General features: G+C 41.0%; 1 protein-coding gene across 5 annotated transcripts in view; it reads left to right on the top strand.

Annotated features, from left to right (window-relative positions):
• The window catches only part of ATP6V0A1 (ATPase H+ transporting V0 subunit a1), a 47663-nt gene that overhangs the window by 8080 nt on the left and 15495 nt on the right, over nucleotides 1–24088 (top strand). For 2 of the 5 annotated variants that reach the window (XM_054593678.1, XM_054593677.1), the window contains exons 3-17: nucleotides 1231–1309; nucleotides 2508–2605; nucleotides 3148–3276; nucleotides 8874–8956; nucleotides 9278–9404; nucleotides 10109–10191; nucleotides 10807–10900; nucleotides 13229–13441; nucleotides 15584–15734; nucleotides 17138–17277; nucleotides 17612–17766; nucleotides 18212–18302; nucleotides 20602–20720; nucleotides 21276–21492; nucleotides 21864–21971. In XM_054593678.1, coding sequence (XP_054449653.1) covers nucleotides 1231–1309; nucleotides 2508–2605; nucleotides 3148–3276; nucleotides 8874–8956; nucleotides 9278–9404; nucleotides 10109–10191; nucleotides 10807–10900; nucleotides 13229–13441; nucleotides 15584–15734; nucleotides 17138–17277; nucleotides 17612–17766; nucleotides 18212–18302; nucleotides 20602–20720; nucleotides 21276–21492; nucleotides 21864–21971 — 1887 coding nt within the window. Of the gene's footprint in view, nucleotides 1–1230; nucleotides 1310–2507; nucleotides 2606–3147; nucleotides 3277–8852; nucleotides 8957–9277; nucleotides 9405–10108; nucleotides 10192–10806; nucleotides 10901–13228; nucleotides 13442–15583; nucleotides 15735–17137; nucleotides 17278–17611; nucleotides 17767–18211; nucleotides 18303–20601; nucleotides 20721–21275; nucleotides 21493–21863; nucleotides 21972–22782; nucleotides 22858–24088 lie in introns of all 5 variants that reach the window. The other 3 variants (XM_054593676.1, XM_054593675.1, XM_054593680.1) reach the window with 2 other exon arrangements.

Below are 24088 nucleotides of genomic sequence, written 5' to 3'. Positions count from 1 at the left end.
TCTTTTATTCTTATATTTATTTCTGCCTCCTCTCAGTCTCATAAACATTTTGGCCATTTTGTCTTTTCAAATAACCAGCTATTTATAAAAAATAATAATAATAATAATATACTAAGAAAAAATAACCAGCTTTTGATCTGGGATATCTTCTCTAGGACTTTGTTTTGTTTGGGGCTTTCACCCATTTCTGCTTTTTTGTTGTTTTCTCCTTCCTATTATCTTTTTCTAACATCTTGAATTTGAACATTTAGTACATTAGTTTTTAGTCTTTTCCGTTATATGCAATTAAGGCTATAAATTTCCCTTTAAGTTCCACTTTAGCTGCATCCTACAAAGTTTGATCTTAAGCATTTTCATGATCATTTCATAACTTATGTAAACTGTTTAATATATATCTGTTATTAAACACTAATTTCTTCTTACTATTATTAAAATCTTTTATAGGGAATTATTACAATCATTCACAAATAAATCCTTAAACATATATAAGCTGTAATTTTGTGATGGAAGCATTATTCTAATGAATGTTAAGGACAAGAGTTAACAGAAATGGCTCTTTCTGCCCTGATGGATGTGGCTCATTGGTTGAGCATTGTTTCGCAAAGTGAAAGGTCACTCAGTTTGATATCCGTTCAGGGCACATGCCTGGGGTGCACGTTTGGTCCCTGGTCAGGGCACATATGGAAGGCAACCAGTTGATGTTTCTCTCTCACATTGATGTTTATGTTTCTTCCTCACTTCCTCCCCCACCCCCTTTCTCTCTAAAATCAATAAATATTTACTTGGTGGAGATTAAGATGATAATTTTTTTTTTAATTAAAATTACTTGTGATGTGTGAATGAGTGAACCAGCTTGTCACTTAGAAGATGAAAACCCTGGAACAGGAGAAATGTGCCTCCTGTTTCTTCTGATTGGGAAGAAGGAGAGAAGGAAACCTAGGCAGAGCTTCTATTGCATTAGTGGTCCAGACTTTTGGTGGTGCATTGAGGAGGGGGACTCACTGAGACCTTTGGCCTGGGAAGAGCATTTTGTACTTTGCCTAATTTTCCTCCATTCCAATATGAAGCAGCAGCGAGGAAGGGGTTTCATCTTTAGATGGTGCAACTGGCCCCAAAGTGGATCAGTGTGTTTGTTGCACATACCCTTTTGCTTTGCAGGATGTGTTGCTTGTGAAACAGAGGAAATAGATGCAGCGTTTCAATATTTGGTATTGTGCTCTTATTTTGCAGTTAAATCCAGATGTGAATGTCTTCCAACGGAAATTTGTGAATGAAGTTAGAAGATGTGAAGAAATGGATCGAAAGCTTCGTATGTGCATCTTGGTCTTGTATTATGTTCCTGTAAAGAGTCATTTGTCCTAAATTAGAGATACTAGTCCTCTTAATAAAGGAAAGCAATAGTATAGGAGAAAAAGAAAGGAGGAAAAATCTTGTGATCCTGATGTTAAGATGAACTTCTAGTATATAGTAGGTTTTGTGGTGTTTGGGGTAGGTGGTGCTTAATGGAAACCTTGTTTGAGGTAACAAGGCTGTAAGCTGAAAACACTGGTTATTTTGTGTGTGTGTGTGTGGGAAGGGTTTTATAGTAGAATTACATTATAGAATTCTGAGAGATGGAACCCAGACCACCATCAATTTTACATGTCAGCCTAGCCACTTTTTAATCTGAGCTATTTATGTAGAAGGAAAAAACTAACAGTTATTATGGTCCTATTGAGAGGGTGTTCATATACTTTATTTCATTCATTTCCCACGACATTCCTTCAAGATAGGTGGTAACCACATTTAATAAATGAGGAAACCAAAAATCAGAGAGATTAAGTGACTTGGACCAATAATGTAAGTGGTCATGATGGAATCGGTATTTGAGTCCATGTTGTTTCGTCTGGCTCTAAAAACCAAGATGTTGCTATTACTCTATGCCACCTCTCCCTTAGCCAGTAGGTGAATTTGGTCTCCATCCTAAAAAAAAAAACTCAGTAGTTGTCACCTGAAACACTTTTCTGGTGTTTTGGGATCTTATTCTATATCTTGTTCTTTATTTTGTTTCAGCAAACATACAACTGTTGTTAAATGTAATGAAACCCTTTCACGTGGAGTTGTCTACTAGTGTGTCAATTGTCAAATAGTCTATTGAATTGGCTCTTCTGTAGCTCTGCTTTGCTGGCAGTACCTGTGACCAGAACCATCATTCTCTGGGGTAGCAGCCAGCCAGGGTGCAGGACTAAAGCAGATGTGGACCAGTTCGAAGATCAGAAGAGGGAAAGAAGGCAGTTATGAGACGATAGCCCCCTTTGGAGTAACTGTGCTTTAGAGGGTGTGAGGTAGGAGAGAGAGGAATGTAGAGAAAAAAGGATTTACATGTTCTGCTTCTTTTTATGTAAAAGTATCTTTCTTAGAATGATGTTCTTTTTTGCCAGGTTTGGCATCTTTTTTTTTTTTTTTCCTCAAATATTGGCAATACCAGGCATGTGCTATACATGAATGTTTTGCTTCTGTCATTTTAGGATTTGTTGAGAAAGAGATAAGAAAAGCTAATATTCCAATTATGGACACTGGTGAAAATCCAGAGGTGCCCTTCCCCCGGGACATGATTGACTTAGAGGTAAACAGTTCTGGAGAAGCCAGATAACTTACTTGCTTCTTAAATGTAGAAATTTCTGAGTGGATGGAGAGTAGAGTAATTCTTGCTGTCCTTGTCAGCATTGTCTGTTGATTGGAAATTTCTTGTGGATGGGTTAAAATGAGCTCTCTTTTTATGGCATAGAACAGTATGTTGAACAGTATCATGTGCCACTAAATGTTTATTGGCTTATTGATACCTTATTGGATTAATGTCAGTTTATCTAGTAATTTATTAATCTCATAGACTAAATAAATGACTAGCCAGTAGATTTCAATATTTATTTTATCCATCTGAAGTCCCCTGAGAAATTCAACCACATGTATAAGAGAAGATATAAACAAAGGTGATTTGAAACAAAATTTTTCTTAATGAAAGTTGCCCTGGTAAATAACATATTTGCAGGGAAGATATAACTGTCAGGGTTGCAAGAGTTCTGTTGGATAGATGAATTCCTATCTTTTAGAGCAAGCACACTGAGCTTAGTTTGAGGTAATAATTTGATTACTTTTCTTTTTTTGTAGGCTAATTTTGAGAAGATTGAAAATGAACTGAAGGAAATCAACACAAACCAGGAAGCTCTGAAGAGAAACTTCCTGGAACTAACTGAATTAAAATTTATACTTCGCAAAACTCAGCAGTTTTTTGATGAGGTCAGACTATTGTTTATTTTAGTATTTGAGCAGCTGATATTACAACTGCATAAGTGGGCCATATTTTTATTCCAGTTATTTTTATTTGCTAGTTTGAAAGCAGTACCATTTTCACACCCTGTTTTAGTTGAAGGAATATCAGATTATGTTCCATTTTTCATGCAGTACATAGCCAGACATAGTTTTGTATATTTTTTTATTTTTTTGTAATTTTTCCTCTCAAGATGGGGGAAGGAATCCTAAAGTAGTTGTATAAACATAGTTAGTTGAAATGTTTATATTATATATTAAGGTAAGTAAATGTTTAAGGTTAAAATTGAAGCAACAAGATACATTTGATTATATGTAAAAATATAACAAAAATTTAATCTCCAAAACTTTTGTCACCAAATTTTGATTTTATTCTCTATGTTTGCCCATCAATCTTTGAGCACACTTTTAACTGCTTTAGATAGCACATGTAACACTTTAATTTTTAAGTGTTTTTTTAATACTATATGGAAATGTTGGTAGGATGCTTGTTTAGAAATCCTGGATTCTCACATAAAACTCAACTGCAATACCACACAGGGGAAAACGTTAATAAGTTCCTGGATTAAAAATGTAGGTGACTAAATTGCCAGATGACAGGCTTCCTCCTTCTCATTAAACTTGGGAAGGAGTCTTAGCTTTCAACCTGGATGTGCTTTTTCTGATGGCTCAAAATATGGGTAATTCTCTACCTCACAGGTGTCTTTGCCACCCAATTAGCAGCATCAGACACTTCAGAAATTGTTCTAGTCACTGTTCATTGTGCCTTCCCATGCAGTTCTTTTATTTCCCCTTGCTAAAAAAAAAAAAAAAAAAAAAAGTCTGTGTAGGGCAAAACTTTTCAAAAATAGAGGGCCTGTTTTAGTTAGCAGCTGCTCTGTTCTCAGTTTACTTTTAATTTCTGTCTTTAGAGGAAAGAACAGCTCCCTATATAGTTCTTAGACTAGAGCAGCATGTCTTCAACCAGCAGCAGCAGCAGCCTTACCTGCAACCTTGTCAGAGTGCAAATCCTCACCCCACCCCAGACTTCTGTCTGGAGCTCCGAGGGTGGGGCTCAGCAGTCTGTTTTCACAAGACGACCCGAGACGCACTAGTTTGAGAACCTCTGTGGTAGAAAGAGCCAAAAATGTGATACATTCCTCAATAACTGAGGATTTAACTTAGAGAAGCTGTGTTAATTAAAAAGACCTGCTGGGGCAAGGGAAAGGGGGAAAGGTCTTATGAATTTAATTGCCTGGTCCTTCCAAGAATCAGAATCTGACTATATGTTCTAAGAGATGTTTGCTGTGAATATTCAGCCTGCTCACTGAGTTGAGAACTTAGAGACTGATGGTAACTTCTTTCACCAGTCCCCAATTATTGTCACATTAGAGGGTGTGGGACAGTGTGATTAACTCTTTACAAGTGTTTCAGGTCTTTTGCAACAGGCATGGCCACTTATGCCATATGGTTTTAATGAACAACTGCTCTGGAATGTCAGTGTGCTCACTGCCTACTTAGTATTTATCTTCATTCCCTGGGGATTTGATGAACACCTACTCTTTGTGAAGCATAAGAGGAGTAATACATGGTCCCCGTGCTCAAGAAATGGATCACTTAGTCATAGCAGGAAGCATCCCAGACACAGTGCCTCCATGTGCTCACAGATGTGCTTTTCTAAATGTGCTCAAGCTGCGGTCCACAGATGCAACGTAAACCTGGCCTCAAGATCAAAGCTTAGCTATTTTTAGTGTCATTTGGGGCTTAATTCGCCCCCTCTTCTTTCTCCCTTTTGATATAGTTTTTTTGTTTACTTCTGAGATGTCGCTGAAAAATATGAAAATGTCTTTGATAACCTCCCAAGTGTAAGGATTGAAATAGGCTTCCTTGTCTAGTTCATTCTAGAAGAAATTCTGAATAAAGATAGACAAATGCACTCCCTTAAAGGAAATAGCTACTTAAACTTTGTTATAATTTTTAAAAAAATAGTAAAAATAAAGTAAGAGGAACCACTTGGAAAGATGACACAAGATTTTAAAGTCCTCAGTCAGGGATTTAGGCACTGCTTTGTGACTGATCCACCTAACGTGAAGTGCCCGTGCTGGGAAGCTGAGCTCTAAGTCTTCATGCCCAGTCTGTGGTGAGTTGCTCTTCACCTCCTAACTAAGCAAGACATTAAAGAAACTCATACACACCCACCCCTCTCTCTTCTGGAAATGCTTTTGAACACGAGGTCTTGGCGATGAGAGGCGTTTCCCTTCCGCCACACTTGTCAGCCTCTCTCATCCCGAGCATCCTCACCGCAGCGCAGGTAGTCTGGCAAGAGCCGCTGGCGTTTTCTCTCCAGTGGCCTTGTCTGCTCTTGCCACTGGCTTGCAGCCTCAGCCAGGTCCCTTTCAAGAGCCCTTGTCCTGCTGTTACTAAACCGCAGCCTCAGGTGCCACTCCCATGTCAGGAGACCAGACCCCACAGAGTGAGTGCGAGCGTACACTTTAAATAAGGCAAAAGGTGAGGGAACTGGAGACCCTCAAATCTTGGAAACATAGGTTTTTCATGAGATTTTCTTCCATGCCTGAAATCAAAAGATTTGCAAATGGCCTAAAACACTACCAATTTCAGAGCCGCCTTTTGGTGAATGTGATGAATAATTTATAACAATGAGGTAGCAGAAAATGCTTAAATCAGAGAATGATTCTTTCCATCTTTTGGTGTAAGGGTTATGATTGGTGGGGGATATAGAAGGGGAAAGGTAAATACATTGAATATTCTTATGATTTAAGATGATTACAAATCCGACTTAGCCATTTCTTATCCATAGCATTTAAAATGACTTGTTAATGATTATCCTTTTCTCAGTCTTCTTGCTTATGAAGACCTGTAAGAGCTGGAGAGATTTCTCTGCATCTTTTACCATAAGCACCATAACATATGAGAACGTAAAGAAGACTGGAAAAGTAATGGTTAATGGCATGCAGCTCCCTGCCTTCCTTTCCTTCTGAGTTCTCCATTCATTCATCTGCTTTCTTTATTTTTCTTTTCCATCTGCCATCTCCTTTGGGGCTTGGGTGAATACCTTAGGTGATAAAGTGTAATTTTTTTCTTAATGTTAGCTGGAAATAAAAGTGTTTGCTCTCGGTGATTAACATAGCTTGAACTGAATGCGCTGCTTATACTTAAGAATAGAACTAGAACTACTAAAGCTCTGCTACTTCCTTTTTCAGGGCCTGGTTTCAGTGTTCTGATTGGGTGGGGGGTAAACTAGAGGGCATAGCAAGTAATTAGAGGAACAGTGGCAGTGTTGTTACTGTTACTAGAGAACCCAGATTGGGATTTCGATACTCAAAGACATGGTTTAGGGATTGCTTTAAAGGCCCCCAGTTAGTGGTTCTGGTCATCCTATTTTCTCATCAGGCATGATTATTTTAATTTTTTTTTTTTTAATCTTCACTCAAGGACATTTTTTCATTGCTTTTAGAGACAGAGGGTGGGAGAGAGAAACATCAATTGGTTGTCTCCTGTATGCGCCCAGACTGGGGATCAAACCCACAACCTAGGTATGTGCCCTGACCAGGAATCTAACCACAACCTTTCAGTTATGGGATGATGCTCCAACCAACTGAGCCACACTGGCCAGGGCAGGCATGATTATTTTATTTAAAAGTTTTTAACTTTCTGCTCTAAGATTTAGGATTCTTAGGTATGAAGTAGTGAAATTATGAGTTAGAATATTATTGCAGGTTTCTAACCAAAAGAGTCCCAGATAACAGTCTTTGGGGTAATCGAATTGCTGTTGCATCATTTGTCCCCTTTAGAGCGTGTGTTTGCTCTGCATCTGATCTCTAGGGTTCACTTAAACCCAGTCTTATGGACCGCACAGGGAAGTAGGCGGGAGTCTTGTGAGTAGCAGGCAGTTTCACTGGTTTTTGCCAAGGGAGGTCCCAAGAGCAAGTTGAAATGTGGTAATCGTCTGGATCCTCAAAATGTATTGCATGTGGCTTATAGTCGTCTGATTTGACCTCTAGTAGAAACAAAAAGAGCCCCTGAGTCTTCCATTTGACAGCACATGGTAACCTGTGCTCCCATTGCCCATCTTAAGCTTTTCCAAAGCTCCTGACAGTGTTTCCCTGCTCTTCTGACAAGCTTAGTGTTGCCCTTCCTTTTCCTTTTTTTTCCTCTTTTTTTTTTTTTTTGGACCAAAGTTGATCCTGTTTAGATTTACTTCCTAAAACAATTGTTTTCACCTTTTAAGGCTTTCAGACTTATATCTGAGGTGCCCACAAGGTGGTTTTTGTTCATGAGTTGATAGGAATAGAATCCTAAAATTTGGAATGGAAATGATGGAGAAAAATTTTCTTGATTTTTTTTTTTTTTGCATTAATTTTGCTCTCCACGGAGAAGATTGTTCTGGCTTACTTTTAGTCCTTGGTCAACCAAGAAGTGCATGGATATTGAAGTTGGAGAGATCAGGCAGTGGGGGCGTCAGTTGGCCTTTACTTTTTAGGGCCGCCTCTCCTTCCTCATGGAGGCAAAAAGTGGTAGGCTGTGTGGCACAGAGAAGGGTTAAGAAATACAGACCAAGCACATCTGAGAAGGCCCCTCTGCTCCTTCATTTCATTGTATAAACTGTCATGGTGGAAATCATTTTAAATCTAAACAGTTAAACCAGCCTACCCACTCCATACTGGCATAATATTTGTTCCTCTCTTTGCGTCAACTTGGTTTAGATTATTGGACTAAACTATGTTCTCAAGAACCCTTCAACTGTAAAGCTTACATGAACTTTTTAATATTGCTAGATTCCTGCTCAGAAACTAAGACATTCAGATATGTTTTCACTTTTTCTTCCTTCTATGGATGCAGTGGAGGCCCAGGCCTATCCAGCTATTCTGCTTCTTATCCTTTTGGAGAAAGAAATACTCTTTAACTCTCATGGTTTGGATCATTGTATACAGTGGCCATGCTGAAAGTTCTCATATTTTGCATTTTTAAGAACACAGAAAATCTAGATACCCTGAGATACTTCTTCTGCCTTTCTTCAAATCACGCACAGTGATGATGCTTTGCTTTCTTCCCTGGAAAGAGAGTCTGCATCTTTCACATTCTCACACAGGGAAAACTCTAGTTTGTAACTGCCTGGAAATTTGATATTGAGAGTATCTGCTGAGCTGCCTTGTTTTTGCTCAAAAGGAAGAAACACTTCAGCTGCTATCCACATGAAAAGGTATTTCCTGGTACTTTCATGGCTCCTTTAGAAAAGTATAAGAGAAAAAATGGCTTCCACCAAGTAAGATTTATACATGTCAGCATCATTTAATGTTGTTTTCTTTTTAATTTTTTATTTCTTAAACCATTTCCCTGGTTGCTTTACTGGGTCAATTATGCTTTCTTTATCTCTTGTTTCTTTCCTTTGTCTTCTTTCCATATTCTTCTTATATTCTTTTTGTGGGTATGTCTTCTCTTTTGGTGGTTTGTTTTTCATCTTTATTTCCTGAACTTATCTCCTGGTTCCTCGTTCCCTGCATGCCACTAACTATTTTCATTAGATATTAATTGATTTGTGAATTCAGGCTGAATTGCATCATCAGCAGATGGCGGATCCAGACCTGTTGGAAGAGTCCTCATCCCTCTTGGAGCCAAGTGAGCTGGGAAGAGGCACACCTTTAAGGCTTGGGTAAGTACCACTTCAACCCTCCGGGGTCATGTGAACTTTTGCTGCTCAAAAGAGCAAAAGGCGAGGCCTTCCCTGGCTTCCAGGTGCACTCTCTTCTGAGCCTGTTGAGAGGTGTTCCTAAACCGATTTGGATTCAGGTCCTGAGTTGTGTTTTGGCAACTCTCTTCTGGGACCAGGAATAGAAATTTACCAGTCCTTTTGACGTAACAACGCATAGCCTCACGATTGTCTTTGTCCGTCTCCTCATTTTCCTTCTTTGTCGCAACGCTTTCCATCCCACGGCATGGAACAGATTTCCCAATCTGGCTCTTCTTCCCACAGCTTCGTGGCTGGTGTGATTAACCGGGAGCGCATCCCAACTTTTGAGCGCATGCTTTGGCGGGTGTGCCGGGGGAATGTGTTCCTGCGACAGGCTGAAATCGAGAACCCCCTGGAGGATCCTGTGACTGTAAGACAAGGAAAATCGTGTCTCATGAAGTGGGTCTTGTACAGGGAGCTGAGAGCTGTGACGCAGCATGGCGCCCCCGAGTCTGACCCTCCCTCAGAGGGGGAGGCCTTTATGCTTGCCCCTGCTTTGAGGGGCTGCTCTTTTCCTCCTACCTTCCATGACATATACGTGCACATTTTAAAGCTATCCCTGTGTATTATTTTGATTGTAAATATGTTTTTTTAACCTTTTTAACCTTCATTAAAAATAACCTCCAGTTATTTTAACCTTTAGCTTTATATGTTTTCTGTTGTTTATCTGGGACCAAAAGCTATCTGGTCCCAAACTGGGCATTTCTAAGCATGGGAACAGACAGAAATGGCTCTCCTCTTTCCTCTGTACTTATGGCATTCAGGCAATATAAGATTTAAAGTGGGCTGCTAAGTAAGTCTAACTTGTACTAAGAGGAGAATCATCTTAGCATCTGTGGCAAACTCCTGGTTAAGCTTAAAAACAAATACAGAAAGTGTTTTGTGACTAGGCAATTACAGGCAAATGCTATCGTAGCAGAGTTTAAGAAATGGGTGAAAGATAGTGGTTAAAGTACAGAATTGCCATATCCTCACAGAATTACTGCTGTTCCTGTATCACCAAGAAAGTAAGTAATTCAAGAAGTTTTCTTCTGGATTAGAAGCCTGAACTCTCAGTTTTGCTTTGGGGCCTAGGGCGACTACGTGCACAAGTCTGTGTTCATCATTTTCTTCCAAGGCGACCAGCTGAAAAACAGAGTCAAGAAAATCTGCGAAGGGTAAGAGAGCTAGCTGCACCTCCCACGAGGGTGCAGCCGCGCTGCCCAGCTCTTCTCAGCCTCAGGCTATAGAATAGTGAAACACCAGCCTTCTGGTTTACCTCGATGTAGTGAATATGCCTGTTAATAACGTTAGGGCTATTTTATACAATTAGAAATGGCCCACATTCAGCTTTTAAAGTGCCATCAAAGCCACAATTCCTTTTCTTGGAAAAAAAGTAACTACGTCTCATGATTTGTAAATGTACTTTGTTCTGGGACAGTGGGTCTGCACACCCGGCAGCGTGCCCGAGGCGCCGCGTGTACCCTGAAGCTTTTCTGAAGTTCTGCCCATAAGATCTTTCTTTTGTGCCATTTTAAAAATATAACTTATATTGCTGGGTTTTGTTTTTTTAGTCTAAGGGAATTTAATAGCTGCAGAGAATGTCAAGATAGTTCAAATGTTATTACTCAATTTATAGGCCACTCCCTGTAAATAATTGTTATTGATCACTGCATCGGTTTGAACTAATCCTGCTTTGGTCCTTCTAGTAAATTAGGGTTACTTTCTGAGGTAATTTAAATTGGATGGGTTAAGAAATTTCCGTGTCTCCAGGCCGTGTCTGTATGTTCCAGGTTCCGGGCCTCCCTCTATCCCTGCCCTGAGACGCCCCAGGAGAGGAAGGAAATGGCCTCTGGAGTTAACACCAGGATTGATGATCTCCAAATGGTACGCAGAGGGCTGAAGGGGATTTGTTTTGTGAAATAGAAGACCAGTCTCCCTCCCTGAAACACTAGCAGATTATCAGTCACCTGCAGCAGCTCAGGGTACCAAAACAAGCCGAGTCCCCTCGGGAACAGGGGATGACTGTTAAAAATAGCACTGATTCCTGGCTGGTGTGGCTCAGTGGATTGAGTGCCGACCTTTGAACCAAAGGGTCACCAGTTCAATTCCCAGTCAGGGCACATGCCTGGGTTGCAGGCCAGGTCCCCAGTGAGGGGCGCTTACGAGGCAGCCATTCACTGATGTTTCCTCCCTCTCCTTCTTCCTCCCTTCCCCTCTTTAAAAAAAGTAAATAAATAAAATCTTCTTAAAAAAATAGCATTAATCATGTTCAAATGAGACAGGAATGCTATGCATCTGAAATTGTGGTTGCTTAGAGTACTCAGTTCTCCTCGTCATGAGTCAGATGCATGCTTCGTTAAGAAAAAATCAAGTAATACAGAAGTATGTACAAGGTCAGTTCCTCCCTCTCACACACACCTTCTGTCTCCAGAGGCAGCCGCTCCCAGCAGCTCGGTGTGTATCCCTCTGGTCACCCCGGATGTTAAGCATACAGTCTAGCCAAAGTGTCCTGGTGTAACTCTTGTACCCAAGAAAGGGACTACGTTAGATTTTTACCAAATCACTGTGTGTGTAGTTTACACACACCATGGTTGCACAGGATTCTAAGGAAGGTGTCATAATTTATGTGTACATGGAAGGAAAACAGTGGCCAGTTGGAACTTTGTTTCCTGTTGAAAGAATATGATGAGTGCCCCTTGGAACACTAATAAACACGCCAGTCCCGAAGTCATTTTGTTCCAGCAGTGGCAGAGTGGTCTGGAATAGGCTGTAGTTCTCATTTCAACTCCCTCATCTTTCCCTCCAACCCCCACTGTATGTGAACCACCAACTTGACCTACTGCCGGTTCCTTCGAGATAAACTTATCTGTTTATCCGAAACTGCTGGTGGGTGATAGGCCATGTTAGTACGCCCTGGGCTCCAGGACTGTCTTACCCCTTCCCAGGCTTATGGGTAACCCAGCTCTATGAGCTGGAACTTTAGAAAAAGGATTGAATGCCAAGGAGTGAGATCTGGGGGTGGGAGACAGGGAAAGAAAAAGGCAAACAGGACATTGCTTGTAAGTTTATTTAGCATCCTTCCAGAAGTTATGATAGTAATTGTGAAACTGTCAACAGCCAGAAGGAGAAAAAGTAGCCTTGTTCCTTTATTCTCAAGTGATTTAAGAGTTTCCCTGGCATGTCATGGCTTTTTTCTTTTTTAAAACACCTCTCTGTGGAAATCACATTCTACCGCCTAAGACCATGTTTCAGGGAGGAGTTACTACTGCTTTTCTGCACTGACTTGAGCTCTGATGGAGACCTGTGCTAAAATGACTAGTGCATACAGCTTTTTCCTCTTCAAAGAGATACAGAGATTTAAAATTGGTTTTCGCACAGAAATGGGAGTGGTGGGTTGCTTGCCCAGGTTTGGCTTAGCCCCTTTCCTGCTATTAACACCTTAACTCTCTGATGATGAGGAAAGCCGCAGAATGTAAAGCGTCCCTGCCCCATTCCCGCACTCCAGTCTTGGCCGTGTAATTCCTCTGAGGGAAGTCTGTACTGGTTCCCAAAGGACCGGCACTGAAGCGGTCCCCGTCCCCAAGCCTGGCAGGAAGATAGAGCTTTGTCTGCCCCATGATGACAGTGGTGCAGGGCAGTCTGAATCCCCTCTAAAGTTTCTGGACCCTCCTGACCCCAGTGTCTCCTGCTATGGGGTCCTTCTTGACACAGGCAGACGCTGGTGTCCAGCTCTGCCTCTCTCCCATAGTGCCCTGAGGCAGGCTGGTGTTCAGGGGACTCTGCGGTGCGCTGTCCTGCAGTGTGGACTTGTAACTTTGTCAACACCTGGGCCTATGACGCTGATTTCTTTGAGTCTGAGTTACAGGCCTCACATGGAAAATCTCCACTCTTTAATGATCCAAGTAAAAGCCAATGGCAACACTGTTGTGTCATAGATTTGATAGTAAGGTTAAATCTGTAGTAAAAAGGTAAAAACCATTTTCTCAGGGTTTCTCTTGTGCATGAGGCTAAGCAAAAATGAATGTTAGTAACTGGAACTCAAATTTCTTATAGTTTCGCCTCCCCGAAAAAAACCCTTGTAGTCAAAGGAAGAAAAAAAAAAGCAGACCCCCAGCAACCCTTCTTAGAAAGTCGCGCCTCTTTGCCATTCATATCCCAAAATTTAAGATCGGTGTTAGAAGGATCCCTCCCATGCTCCTTTCCCTCCCAAAGGTTTTGAATCAAACGGAGGATCACCGCCAGAGGGTTCTGCAGGCAGCTGCTAAGAACATCCGTGTCTGGTTCATCAAAGTGCGGAAGATGAAGGCCATCTACCACACCCTGAACCTGTGCAACATAGATGTGACTCAGAAGTGTCTGATTGCAGAGGTCTGGTGCCCTGTCACTGACCTGGACTCCATCCAGTTTGCACTCAGAAGGGGCACGGTGAGTCCCCCACAGCTAGCAGGGCAGCCTACAGCCAGGAAAAGGGGTACCCATTAACAGTAACATTAATTAATTACATTCTTATAGCATTTTTACTTTCAGAGTTCTTTATTATATTCATCTTGTACTCATCTTGTGTCCTGATAATGCATTTTATATGTGTCCTTTTGTTCCAAATATGTAAATTACAGTTCAAAAAAGATTAAATGACTTAGTCATGTATCCGTGATTCTTCAGGGTAGCTCATGAGCAGAATGTCCATTTCCTGACCCGCATTCCCCGTCTAGTAGACTATGTCTGTAGTATAACCCCGGCAGCTTCACTCCACAGTTAGAACTGCTGCTCTGCGCAGGGCACTGATCTAAGCTGGGATGTGAAATAGAAGACCTCAAGTACCTTGCGATTTACTTGGAGAGGCTGACATGCAAACATACAAGACAGTCTGTGCTAAGAGTGGTGTAAGTGTGTAGAGAGAGCGTGCTAGCTTTTCCAACTAAGATGATTGGACAAAGGCTTCAAAAAGAAGGTCGCATTAGGGCTTTGAAGCATGGGGAAGATGCTGATCAGCAATGATGAGGAGAAAACATGACCAAAGGCAAGAACGGCAGTGAGACCATTCGTGGTTGGACGAGAACAGGAATTAGAATGGGCGAGCTGCAAGACTAGGATGTAGGTTAGAAGCTAACTGAGAAGGGTTTTTAAATACCAGGTTAAAGGATTTAAATTTTATCCCAGAGGGAATAGAGAGGCATTGGAAGTTAGTTAACAGTGAAAGGGCGTGATCAAAGCTGAGTTTTAAAGGAATAACCTGGCTCCGACTGGCGTGGCCCAGTTGGCTGGGCATCATCCTGCAATGTGAAAGCTCGCCAGTTTGATTCCCAGTCAGGGCACATGCCTGGGTCGTGGGCCTGGTCCCCGGTTGGGAGTGTGTGAGAGGCAACCGACCGCTGTTTCTCTCTCACATCGATGTTTCTTTCTCTCTCTTTCTCCCTCCCTTGTCCCTCTCTAAAAATAAATAAATAAAATCTTTCTTTGAAAAAAGAATAACTGTTGCTAGTATCTTGGTTGGGTGGGGAATAGAGAGAGTCCGTAGGTGGGGGTCAGTTAGGAGGTTATTTTAAATACAGAGTAGTAAGTTGTAAGGACCCCTGGGGTAAGAACTGACAACAGAAAGAGAAAATAATAATGAATTTGTGAGACATTCTGAAGGAAGAATCCATTAGGTGTACTCAGTTTCTAGCAACATGTAAGAGAAATACAAAAAGGAAAAAAATGTAAATGTTTATGAGTCATCAAAGCTGGGTGGCCACTACAACAATGGTTCCAGTAATGCAAGTAAAAGTTCAGCAAGAGAAACTTAGAGGAAAGATGTTAAGTTCAGTTTCAATCACATAGCGGGGCTGGACAGAAATCCATGTGAAAATGTCAAGCACATTGTGGGACAGGTTCTCAGTGGCAAAGGCAAATGGAAAAACGTGGGATTCATGAGGGTGGAAAGGCAATGAGACCTCCAAGAGAGGAAATAAGGAAGCTAGAGATAGGACCTGGAGGGCCCCGCAATGTTTTGGGATTGGCAGAGGAGGCGAAGCCAGCGAAGAGACATAAAACGCATGGTTAGTGAGGCGGGGGGACTCCCAAGGAATCAGGATTTTCCCCCGAGCAGAGGAAGGTCTCCAGAGGCCAGCCTGCACAGGGGAGCAAAGTCCCTTGGATCTGGGGACCAGCAGCCACTTTGAGTAAGTGTGCTCTACCAGCCTGTAAGGGATTAGGGGGTTTAGGGCAGGCGGTGAAGGAGGAGTCAGAATGCACTTTCCTTTCTCCACACGCAGGGAGAGGAGGGGACACTGGTGCTGCTAGGAAGGCAGGGACGAGGCTCCCTGTTTCCCTGGGTCACACATTTTAGAATTAAGTGTTTTCTCACAGGGAGGTTTCCTTCCCAACTTAATCGAAATCCTACAGTGTAAATTTTATACCTAGTTTCAGCTTCCCCAAAGACTGTGACAGACTGAGATAATAATTTCCATAAGTTGAAATACATTTTATGTGTGCTGTTCGACGGGTGTTGGTAACTAATGTACGCCTGTGTGACCTCCGCCGCATTCGGGATGACCTCTTTTGGTACATATGCTTCATGTTTCCCAGGAACACAGTGGTTCCACCGTGCCCTCCATTTTGAACAGGATGCAGACAAACCAGACTCCCCCAACCTATAACAAAACAAACAAGTTCACGTATGGCTTTCAGAACATAGTAGATGCTTATGGAATTGGAACTTACCGAGAGATAAATCCAGGTAAAAGAGCTTGAATCGTTTCCCTGTAGCGGTTTTATTTTTTTTGTTATATCTTTCAATGCTTCACTTTAAAAGCTATTGAACAACTGGCTTAAAAATCAAGATATCGTCCTGGCTGGTGTGGCTCAGTGGACTGAGCGCCAGCCTGTGAACCGAGGGGTCCCCAGTTTGAACCCTGGTCGGGGCGCAGGCCTGGGCTGCGGGACAGGTCCTCAGCTGAGGGCGTGAGAGAAGCAACCAATTGATGTGTCTCTTGTACATCAATGTTTCTCTCCCTCTCTTCCCTTCTAAAAATAAATAAATAAAATCTTTTAAAAAAGAAAAAAAAAAACTAAAGATATCAAGACCTCAGCTCTAGTGTGACTCCTGAAAAGAGATGCCCGTTTATCTCCAGGAGGCACCCCTGTTCTCTGGTTTTACAGAACAAGTTGTTTGGAGAACGTTGTTGATTATGAAGCAGAAGTCATACCATAAAAATTTGACTGTGTAACGTTTTCATCATTTTATTATTCCATTGTGAAAGAAGTATAGAAATGATCTCATTCAAGTTCCCATCAAAGGAGAAAAATGTTCTATATGCAAAGAGGAGGAGGTTTTATAGGAATGAGCTCAGCAGACTGGACCGCCCTCCCCACCCCCCGGCCCCCGCCCCATGTGCCCTCACCGCCATAAACGCCTGACTTTCTGTAGCACATCATTTGCAGGAACTGCTTTAAGCCAAAAGTTTTTTCCAAGATATCTGACATTTTAAAGTGTCTTCCCTGTTCCAAGTTAGAGAAAATACGGTAATTATTGATCATATTAGGCACGAAGCAGATTTCTCCTCCGTTCGGAGAGTTAAGTATTAAATCAAGAGTCTGAGAATTCATTTTCATCTGGAGTCTTCTGTGGGACCTGCATTACTCCGGGTTCTGGGCTTTTCCCCACCTACCCACTAGCTTTATTCCGCTGGGAAACGGTTGCTACACAGGAGGAGAAAGCTGGCCTGCTCCACGGGTTAGAAAAAAGGAGCAAAAGAACAGACCACATTGTTGCCAACGCTAGAGGCAAAACTTTCACTACCCTGGTTGTTCTTGTGTAAAATGCCAGCAGTAGCTCAGGTGCCATCAGAGCTGCTTTGCGAGGGAAGATTTTTCTCCAGGAGCCCATTTGGCCAGCTTGGAAATAAGTCACCTTATATTGATCTCGGAGAGGGATGTGATATGTTAGGAGATGTTGTGGTTTTCTGTGCTTCATCTCTTTCCCTCTTTGGTTTTTTATTACTTTATTTTTAAATTACAGTTGACATATACCACTATATTAGTTTCAGGGACACAACATAGCAATTAGACATTTATACCCCTTACAGAGTGATCACCCAAATGAGTCTAGCACCCACCTGACATCCTTTGGTTTCTCTATAGCTCCATATACCATCATCACTTTTCCCTTCCTATTCGCTGTGATGTTTGGGGACTTTGGACATGGCATTTTGATGACCCTTTTTGCTGTATGGATGGTGTTAAGGGAGAGCCGGATCCTCTCCCAGAAGAATGAAAATGAGGTAACATTTAAGTTACATCTACAGTAGAATATTTAAGTTACATCTGTAGACCAAAACTTTGTAATTTCTCGAGCATTCATTATGAAAATTATGATCCAGAAATCTTTTATTCATGAATTTATAGAGAGGTTATGTTCATTTAACACTTAAAGAGGCCATGTGCTGTGAAAGTGAATTTCTTGTTTGTATTGTATTTTGGTCTTTCCTTCAAGCTCTCTGACCCCGGATGGGGTCAAGTGGTGTGAGAGGGAGGGTCTAGCGTATTGTAAATAACATTGTCATGACATAAGCTACAGCAAGTACATTTCATTGACCTCTTTCTTCTGGTTTCCAGATGTTTAGCACTGTGTTCAGTGGACGGTACATTATTCTTCTGATGGGTGTGTTCTCCATCTACACTGGCCTCATCTACAACGATTGCTTCTCCAAGTCTCTTAATATCTTCGGATCATCCTGGAGCGTACGGCCTATGTTTTTATCTAACTGGACGTAAGTTGCAGAAGAACCTAAAAGTAAAAGCCTATTCCTTTCATATTCAGCTCTGATTTCCCAGGCAAGCAGTAAACTTTAACACTTCTTTAGAAGCTGGTTGACAATGTCTCTGTTTCAGAAGAATGCACTGTTTCCTCTTATTTATGCTGGGAAGTACTTTGTGGTTTGTTCAGCAGTCTCAAGGAACTGAGACCAAGTTAGGCACATTGATTCTTTTTATAAATTAAAAGCAGATTTTCCAAATTCCCTACTTGGCTATATATGTGTGTTTAAATTTTTTGTTGTTTTTATCTCTGATCTCTTCTCATCTCAGATGCCAGTCCCTACTCTTTTATTGAAGGGACGAGATAGCTGTAGTAGTTTGTTTCGGAATCAGTTTCTGGATCCAGTAGTTTCCCTCTGTTGATAAAAAATAAATGCAACTTTTCTCCTAACGTGGTAGGGAAGAGACGCTTCGGGGGAACCCTGTGCTCCAGTTGAACCCAACTGTCCCTGGAGTTTTTGGTGGACCATACCCTTTTGGCATCGATCCAGTAAGAGCACTTCTTTCCTATACATCTAACACTAAAATTTTAAATTGTGACTCTAAAGTGAGAGAATGAAAGTGAGGATAAATAGTTATTTGGCTTTTACTTGACCTATTTTTGGAAAGCCTTGGTATATCTGTCTGGTGTACTAGAAAGCTGTGAAAGACCCAAGTGCCTTGGGAGCCAAGATCATTTTTCCTGTGCTGCATATTTCAGAGGTGGCTAGTAAAATCGACTCTGGGAAGACTGATTTTCAAGATTCCTTCCCAGTTTATTTATTTGGTTTTTATTTTTCACATATGTTTTAACAAAATAGAAATAGCTCTTCCCTATGGGTTTAGATTTCCATTCTTATTTTTATATACCTGTAAGAACTTATCCCTGCCCTGACTGGTGTGGCTCAGTGGACTGAGTGCCAGCCTGCAAACCAAAGGGTCACCAGTTCGATTCCCAGTCAGGGCACTTGCCTGGGTTGCAGGCCAGGTCGGCAGTAGGGGATATGCGAGAGGTAACCTCACAGTGATGTTTCTCTCCCTCTCTTTCTCACCCCCCCGCTTACCTTCTTTCTAAAAATAAATAAATAAAAATCTTTTTTTAAAAAGAACTTATCCCAGAATTTAATTATTTTTTCAAATACTTAGGCAGATAAAGAGTGATTAAATATTTTGTTGTGTGTGCATAAGAAAGGGGGCAGGAGAAATTGAAGAATAAGTGTTAGACAGTAAGCATTATAAAATTCCAGGGGAAAAACGTAATTATGGGCCAGAAAGATTACGATTTCTTATTAAAATGGGGATTAATCTGGCCTTTAAAAATATTTCAGATTGTTATAGGTGAGAAGTGTTTGGAAGAAACACAGAGGTGGGGGATACAGAGTTGATTGTTTTAATTATTAGAGAAGTTAATGTTATTGAAATGTTTACCATGGTCCAGTCACTATACTGAGCCCTTGGCATATCTGATTTACCCTCAAACAATTTATCAGGTAGATAATGCCATCCCTATTATACAGATAAGGAAACTGAGGCTTGAAGAGGTTTAATAACATTTCACATGTGCATTTAACAAATGTTTATTGAATTCCTATTGTCTGCAAGACATAGTGTCTGCTAGGGGAAGCACTGAACTTTAAGACATAAATCCCTGCCCTCAAGTAGTTTGGAGTCTAATAATAATATCACCTCCCATTTTTATAGTGTTCTGTAGTTTTTTCTGCAGCCATTTCTCTTGGTGCTTGCAGGGTAGGTGTTGAGTTTGAAGTGCCTGCGGGACACCCAGTAAAAATGCCCATTAGGCACCTGGAGTTGTAGATTGGGACTGGATAGAGGACCGGTCACAAATTTTCAGGTTACAGGTCACTGAGAATAAGCTCTTCATGAAGAGGACAGTTTAGGGGGGGAAAAAAATTTTAAAAAGATGCTGGGCTAGATGGTAGAAGATCTGGCTTAGCAGTCTGTAGATTTTGCACTTTAGCCTAGAGAACAGTGGAGGCCCAGGGGGAGGTTTTGGCTCAAGGAGATGACCGTGCCAGAGTCCTGATTTAGGAAATGTAATTGGATGGCTAAGAGGTGAAAGAACTGTCAGGAAAATATTACAGGCATCCAAGACTTAGGGGACAAAGCTTAAGGCAATTAATATTTAAAAGTAGATATACCAACAGCACCACAGAGACATGATTAGCAAAACACAGACTGTGGGGAAATCTACAGATAACCAACCCAATTTCTTCAACAAACATCTTGTAAGAAATAAAAAAGGAGAGCTGGAGGGAGAACCTATAGCTCAGGGACTTCAAAAACTATATCAGCAATCACGGCAGGCATATAGGCCGTATCTGGGACCCTACTTTGAACAAATGAGTTAATTTTAAAAATTTGGACATGATCAGAGAAATTTGAATATTGACTATATATTTCTTGATATTAAAGAATCATTGATAATGCTTTGAGGTATGGTAACAGTATTGTGGTCATATTTTTAAAAGGAGTCCTTACATTCTAGAAATCTGCACTGAAATATTTACAGGTAAAATGATATATCTGGATTTTTCTTCAAAATAATCCAGAGGTGGGGAGCGGGTCAGGGGTATGATGAAACAAGATTGACTGAGAGTCAAGGAATGGATAGTAATTGTTGGAGCCAGGTGATAGGTACATGGAAGTTGTTTGTTATATTATTCTCTCCGCTTATGTATATATTTAGAATTTCCCATAATTTTTTTAAAAACCTATTTTTCAAAAAGGAATGATATTTTTCCATTCGAGCACTCTGTGTAATACATTTTTGTTTTCTTGGGTTGTAACAGATTTGGAACATTGCTACCAATAAACTGACCTTCCTCAACTCCTTTAAGATGAAGATGTCTGTTATCCTGGGCATCGTCCACATGATGTTTGGGGTCAGCCTGAGCCTTTTCAACCACATGTGAGCTGCTCTGGTTCTGTCATAAGAATGTGCTTAGTTTAGATAATGCTTTTGCCAAGGGAATTTATGACGTTTTGGGGAGGGATTAGTAGCTCAGAACTCTGTTTTATGTCTTTTTTAAAGTGCTTTTAAGAAATCACATGTTTTTAAATGGGGTTTACTTAATTTTATTCCCTTAGCAATTTAGAATTGCAGTAAAGATCTTTGAGAGAAACTTGTGTAGTTTTCATCAAAATGAGGTTTTGGTTTTTTTTTCCTTGATGTGTAACCCACATAAAATTATGAACTGTGTCTTGGAATGTACTAGATTTTCCAGTCTCTCCCTCATGGGAGAGTGGTGGGGATGGTCCTGGAGCTGTTCAAGGTCCAAAAGTGAGGGAGTCATAGCTAATTCTGCTCATCTCTGTTGCCTCCAGTACTCCCGGCTGTTGCTTCTTACAAGGATAAAGACAGAACTGAGGACACGTTAGGAGAAAAGCTCGTGAGACTCCAGTTAGTGTAGGGGTGACCCTGGGTCTGTTTACTTGTCACATTTTTTTCTCTCTTTCTTTTTAGCTATTTCAGGAAGCCTCTGAATATCTACTTTGGATTTATTCCTGAAATAATCTTCATGACCTCTTTGTTTGGCTACTTGGTTATCCTCATTTTTTACAAGTGGACGGCCTATGACGCTCACACATCTGAGAAAGCACCAAGCCTTCTGATCCATTTCATAAACATGTTCCTCTTTTCCTATGAGGACATTGAAAATTCAATGCTATATTCTGGACAGGTGTGTTAATCCAGAAATGGACTGTCTTAGGCGGTTACCCTAGGTCAGGAAGTGAGATGCTTCCGTTACCCTAAAAATCTTTTTAAAATCCCTTTCTGTAGAATTGGGTTTTCAGTTCATACATCCAGATCTAAATTCAGCCCATCCTCCTTACTTGAGAGGGCCTACTGTGATTTCTGTACCCAAAACGATAAATAATAACTCTCATCCTATGGAACAATTTCTGGGCTTCGCCACATCTGCTAATTAATTTGAGAAACTGGATAACGTTTTTCACAGATCAGTAAGAAAGTACCATTTTGGGGTTAATTTGTGCTGGAGTTGGAAACTGCATGTTTGATTAATGCGATGTGCGTTGTCCTTCTTTGCAGAAAGGTATTCAGTGTTTTCTGGTTGTGGTTGCGTTGCTCTGTGTACCATGGATGCTACTGTTTAAACCACTGATCCTTCGCCATCAATATTTGAGGAGGAAGCATTTGGTAGGTGTATTTCTGTTGCTGAAAGTTACTAGATTTTTTTTTTTTTAAGATCAAGGCAGTTCCTCATTGGACCTGATGAATTGTGCACAAATCTATATGCTCTTAAAATGCATTTGTATCATATCCCAGCATGAGCACTGGACTCACTGAAATAAAAAAATTATGTTTTTGCTGCCCAGACATCTGGATTCGGCTTTGAGTAGCTCGGGTACAGAGAATAAGTCACAAATTTTTACCCTTTCTGGTCATGTCTTGCTTATTCTGTGCTCAGCAAAATCCAGGCCCGGGCCTGTCTAGATGCAGCATGAGACACAGCAAGGCTCCGAGAGCTGTAGCCGGGTGAGCCCGCTCCTGTGGTTTGCCTGGGCAGCCGCAGGGCTGACGCTGAGACGTCTTCTTTTGAAATAAGACTGTGATACGTTCACCAGCCAAAACATCTGGGAAAAAGATTTGGTTTGAAGCATGTTGGGTTTTTTTCCTTTTAAAAAGCAACAAACATACTTGTATTTGCTCAATGTATGTGTGCATATGAATTCTCTACACACACACTTAAGTCGCCAGATGTTCATTTCTGGCTATGCAGTAATGCTTACATATTGCACTGTCTGGTAAAACCCAAAAGATCTTTTTGCATGACTCTCATGTGGCTGTTAGATTATTGTTCCTGTTGGAGAGCAGCCGAGTTACAAGACCCTCCTTCTCCCTTTTCTGACCATCTTCATCCTCCCATGTCCCCTGCATTCGTCTCCCCCTTCACTCCCTCCCTCTTTTGTTTCCTTCTCCCTTCCTCTTCTCTTCCATTCACTATCAGGAAGGGCAACCTGTGGAGGCCCCAGTCAGCCCAACCCCGAGCCAACAGGGACTAGAGGCAGCAGCGGCTGCAACAGTGAGTGAATTTAAACCAACAAACCATCACATTTTGTTTAAAAAGGTAGCAAACAGTGCAGCAGAAATCTTTTTAACTATATTGAGAGCATGGGACACATGTGCTCTGGGAAGTATGTCCTTGTTATTCATTGAGACAACAGAAAAGATTTCCACTTCTTAAGAGCAGATTCTGATAGCATCTTTACTGTTGATCTACTAAGTTCTATTCAAATATGTAAGTACAGTCATGTTTATGGAAGCAAAGTGGCTGTTGTACCCTCTCCAGGTCCCATCGTCTTAATCCAAGATGGCAGCTCTTGGACTCATCAACTTTCATGTCTGTGTTTTGTGACCATGGATTGGGTGATTTTTCAGCATGGAGCAAGAACATCTCTGTAATTCTTGAATTGATTTCCCAACACTTAATGTTCTGCTTCAGAATGATGCTTGGACATCTGGTCCATTTTGGCTGTGACTCACTCTCTCTCCAGTGGAAGCTTATACATGTCTGCTTTTTCATGAGCAACTCATAAGCTCTCACATCGTCAGCTGTTCCAATGAGAACCCCACTCCACCATGTGTCTCGTGTGTACTGTTCATCTGGTATAATAACCAGGGTCGTCTTCTGTTTTGATCTTTCCGTCTTCCAGGACTACCTTATGATTCAGTATCAGCGCTTTGACAGTTAAATATTGAAAAGCATTTCAATATTTGTCCTTAAAAGCATCTCTTAACCAAAATCTTACAATGTCCTAAGAGCAAACTAGTCCAAACTTATCTAGATAATGAATCTGTAAGATTTTTCAGTATCTCCGCCAGTGGATACTCATGTACTGTTGTGTTCTAGTAGCATCGCAGTCCTTTAAAAGAAAGGAAAATATATAGATGGATAACCATTTCTTTCATTAGGTGTTTCTGATCATTTTAAACTTAAGAAAACTACTATGATCATCCTTCTAGAACTAGTCTAAGAAGACTGATATTTTGGATCAGACGAAACTTTAAAATTGCTGCTTAAAATTATTTTGAAGTAGGGACTCTCTCCTTTCCTATGAGAAATTTTTAAAAAACCCTGAAAGCACATACTCATACTGCCCATTTATCGACATTCTTTCCATGTGCTCTTCTTTCCGCGAGTCTTAATGTTTTCAAGGCGTGCTTCTCATGTGTCAATCTTGATGCTTTTAAATCTGGCATCCTTTTCTTTCATACTATTCAAGTTAAAAGTCCCTAGCCTAGAAACCTGCACA

The sequence above is a fragment of the Pteronotus mesoamericanus genome, unplaced genomic scaffold (genome assembly GCF_021234165.1).
Source record: "Pteronotus mesoamericanus isolate MK-2021 breed Mesoamerican mustached bat unplaced genomic scaffold, CSHL_Meso_final scaffold_476, whole genome shotgun sequence".
Classification (NCBI taxonomy): Eukaryota; Metazoa; Chordata; class Mammalia; order Chiroptera; family Mormoopidae; genus Pteronotus; species Pteronotus mesoamericanus.
Note: the sequence above shows the minus strand (reverse complement) of the source record. Positions and strands in the feature narration are given on the sequence as shown.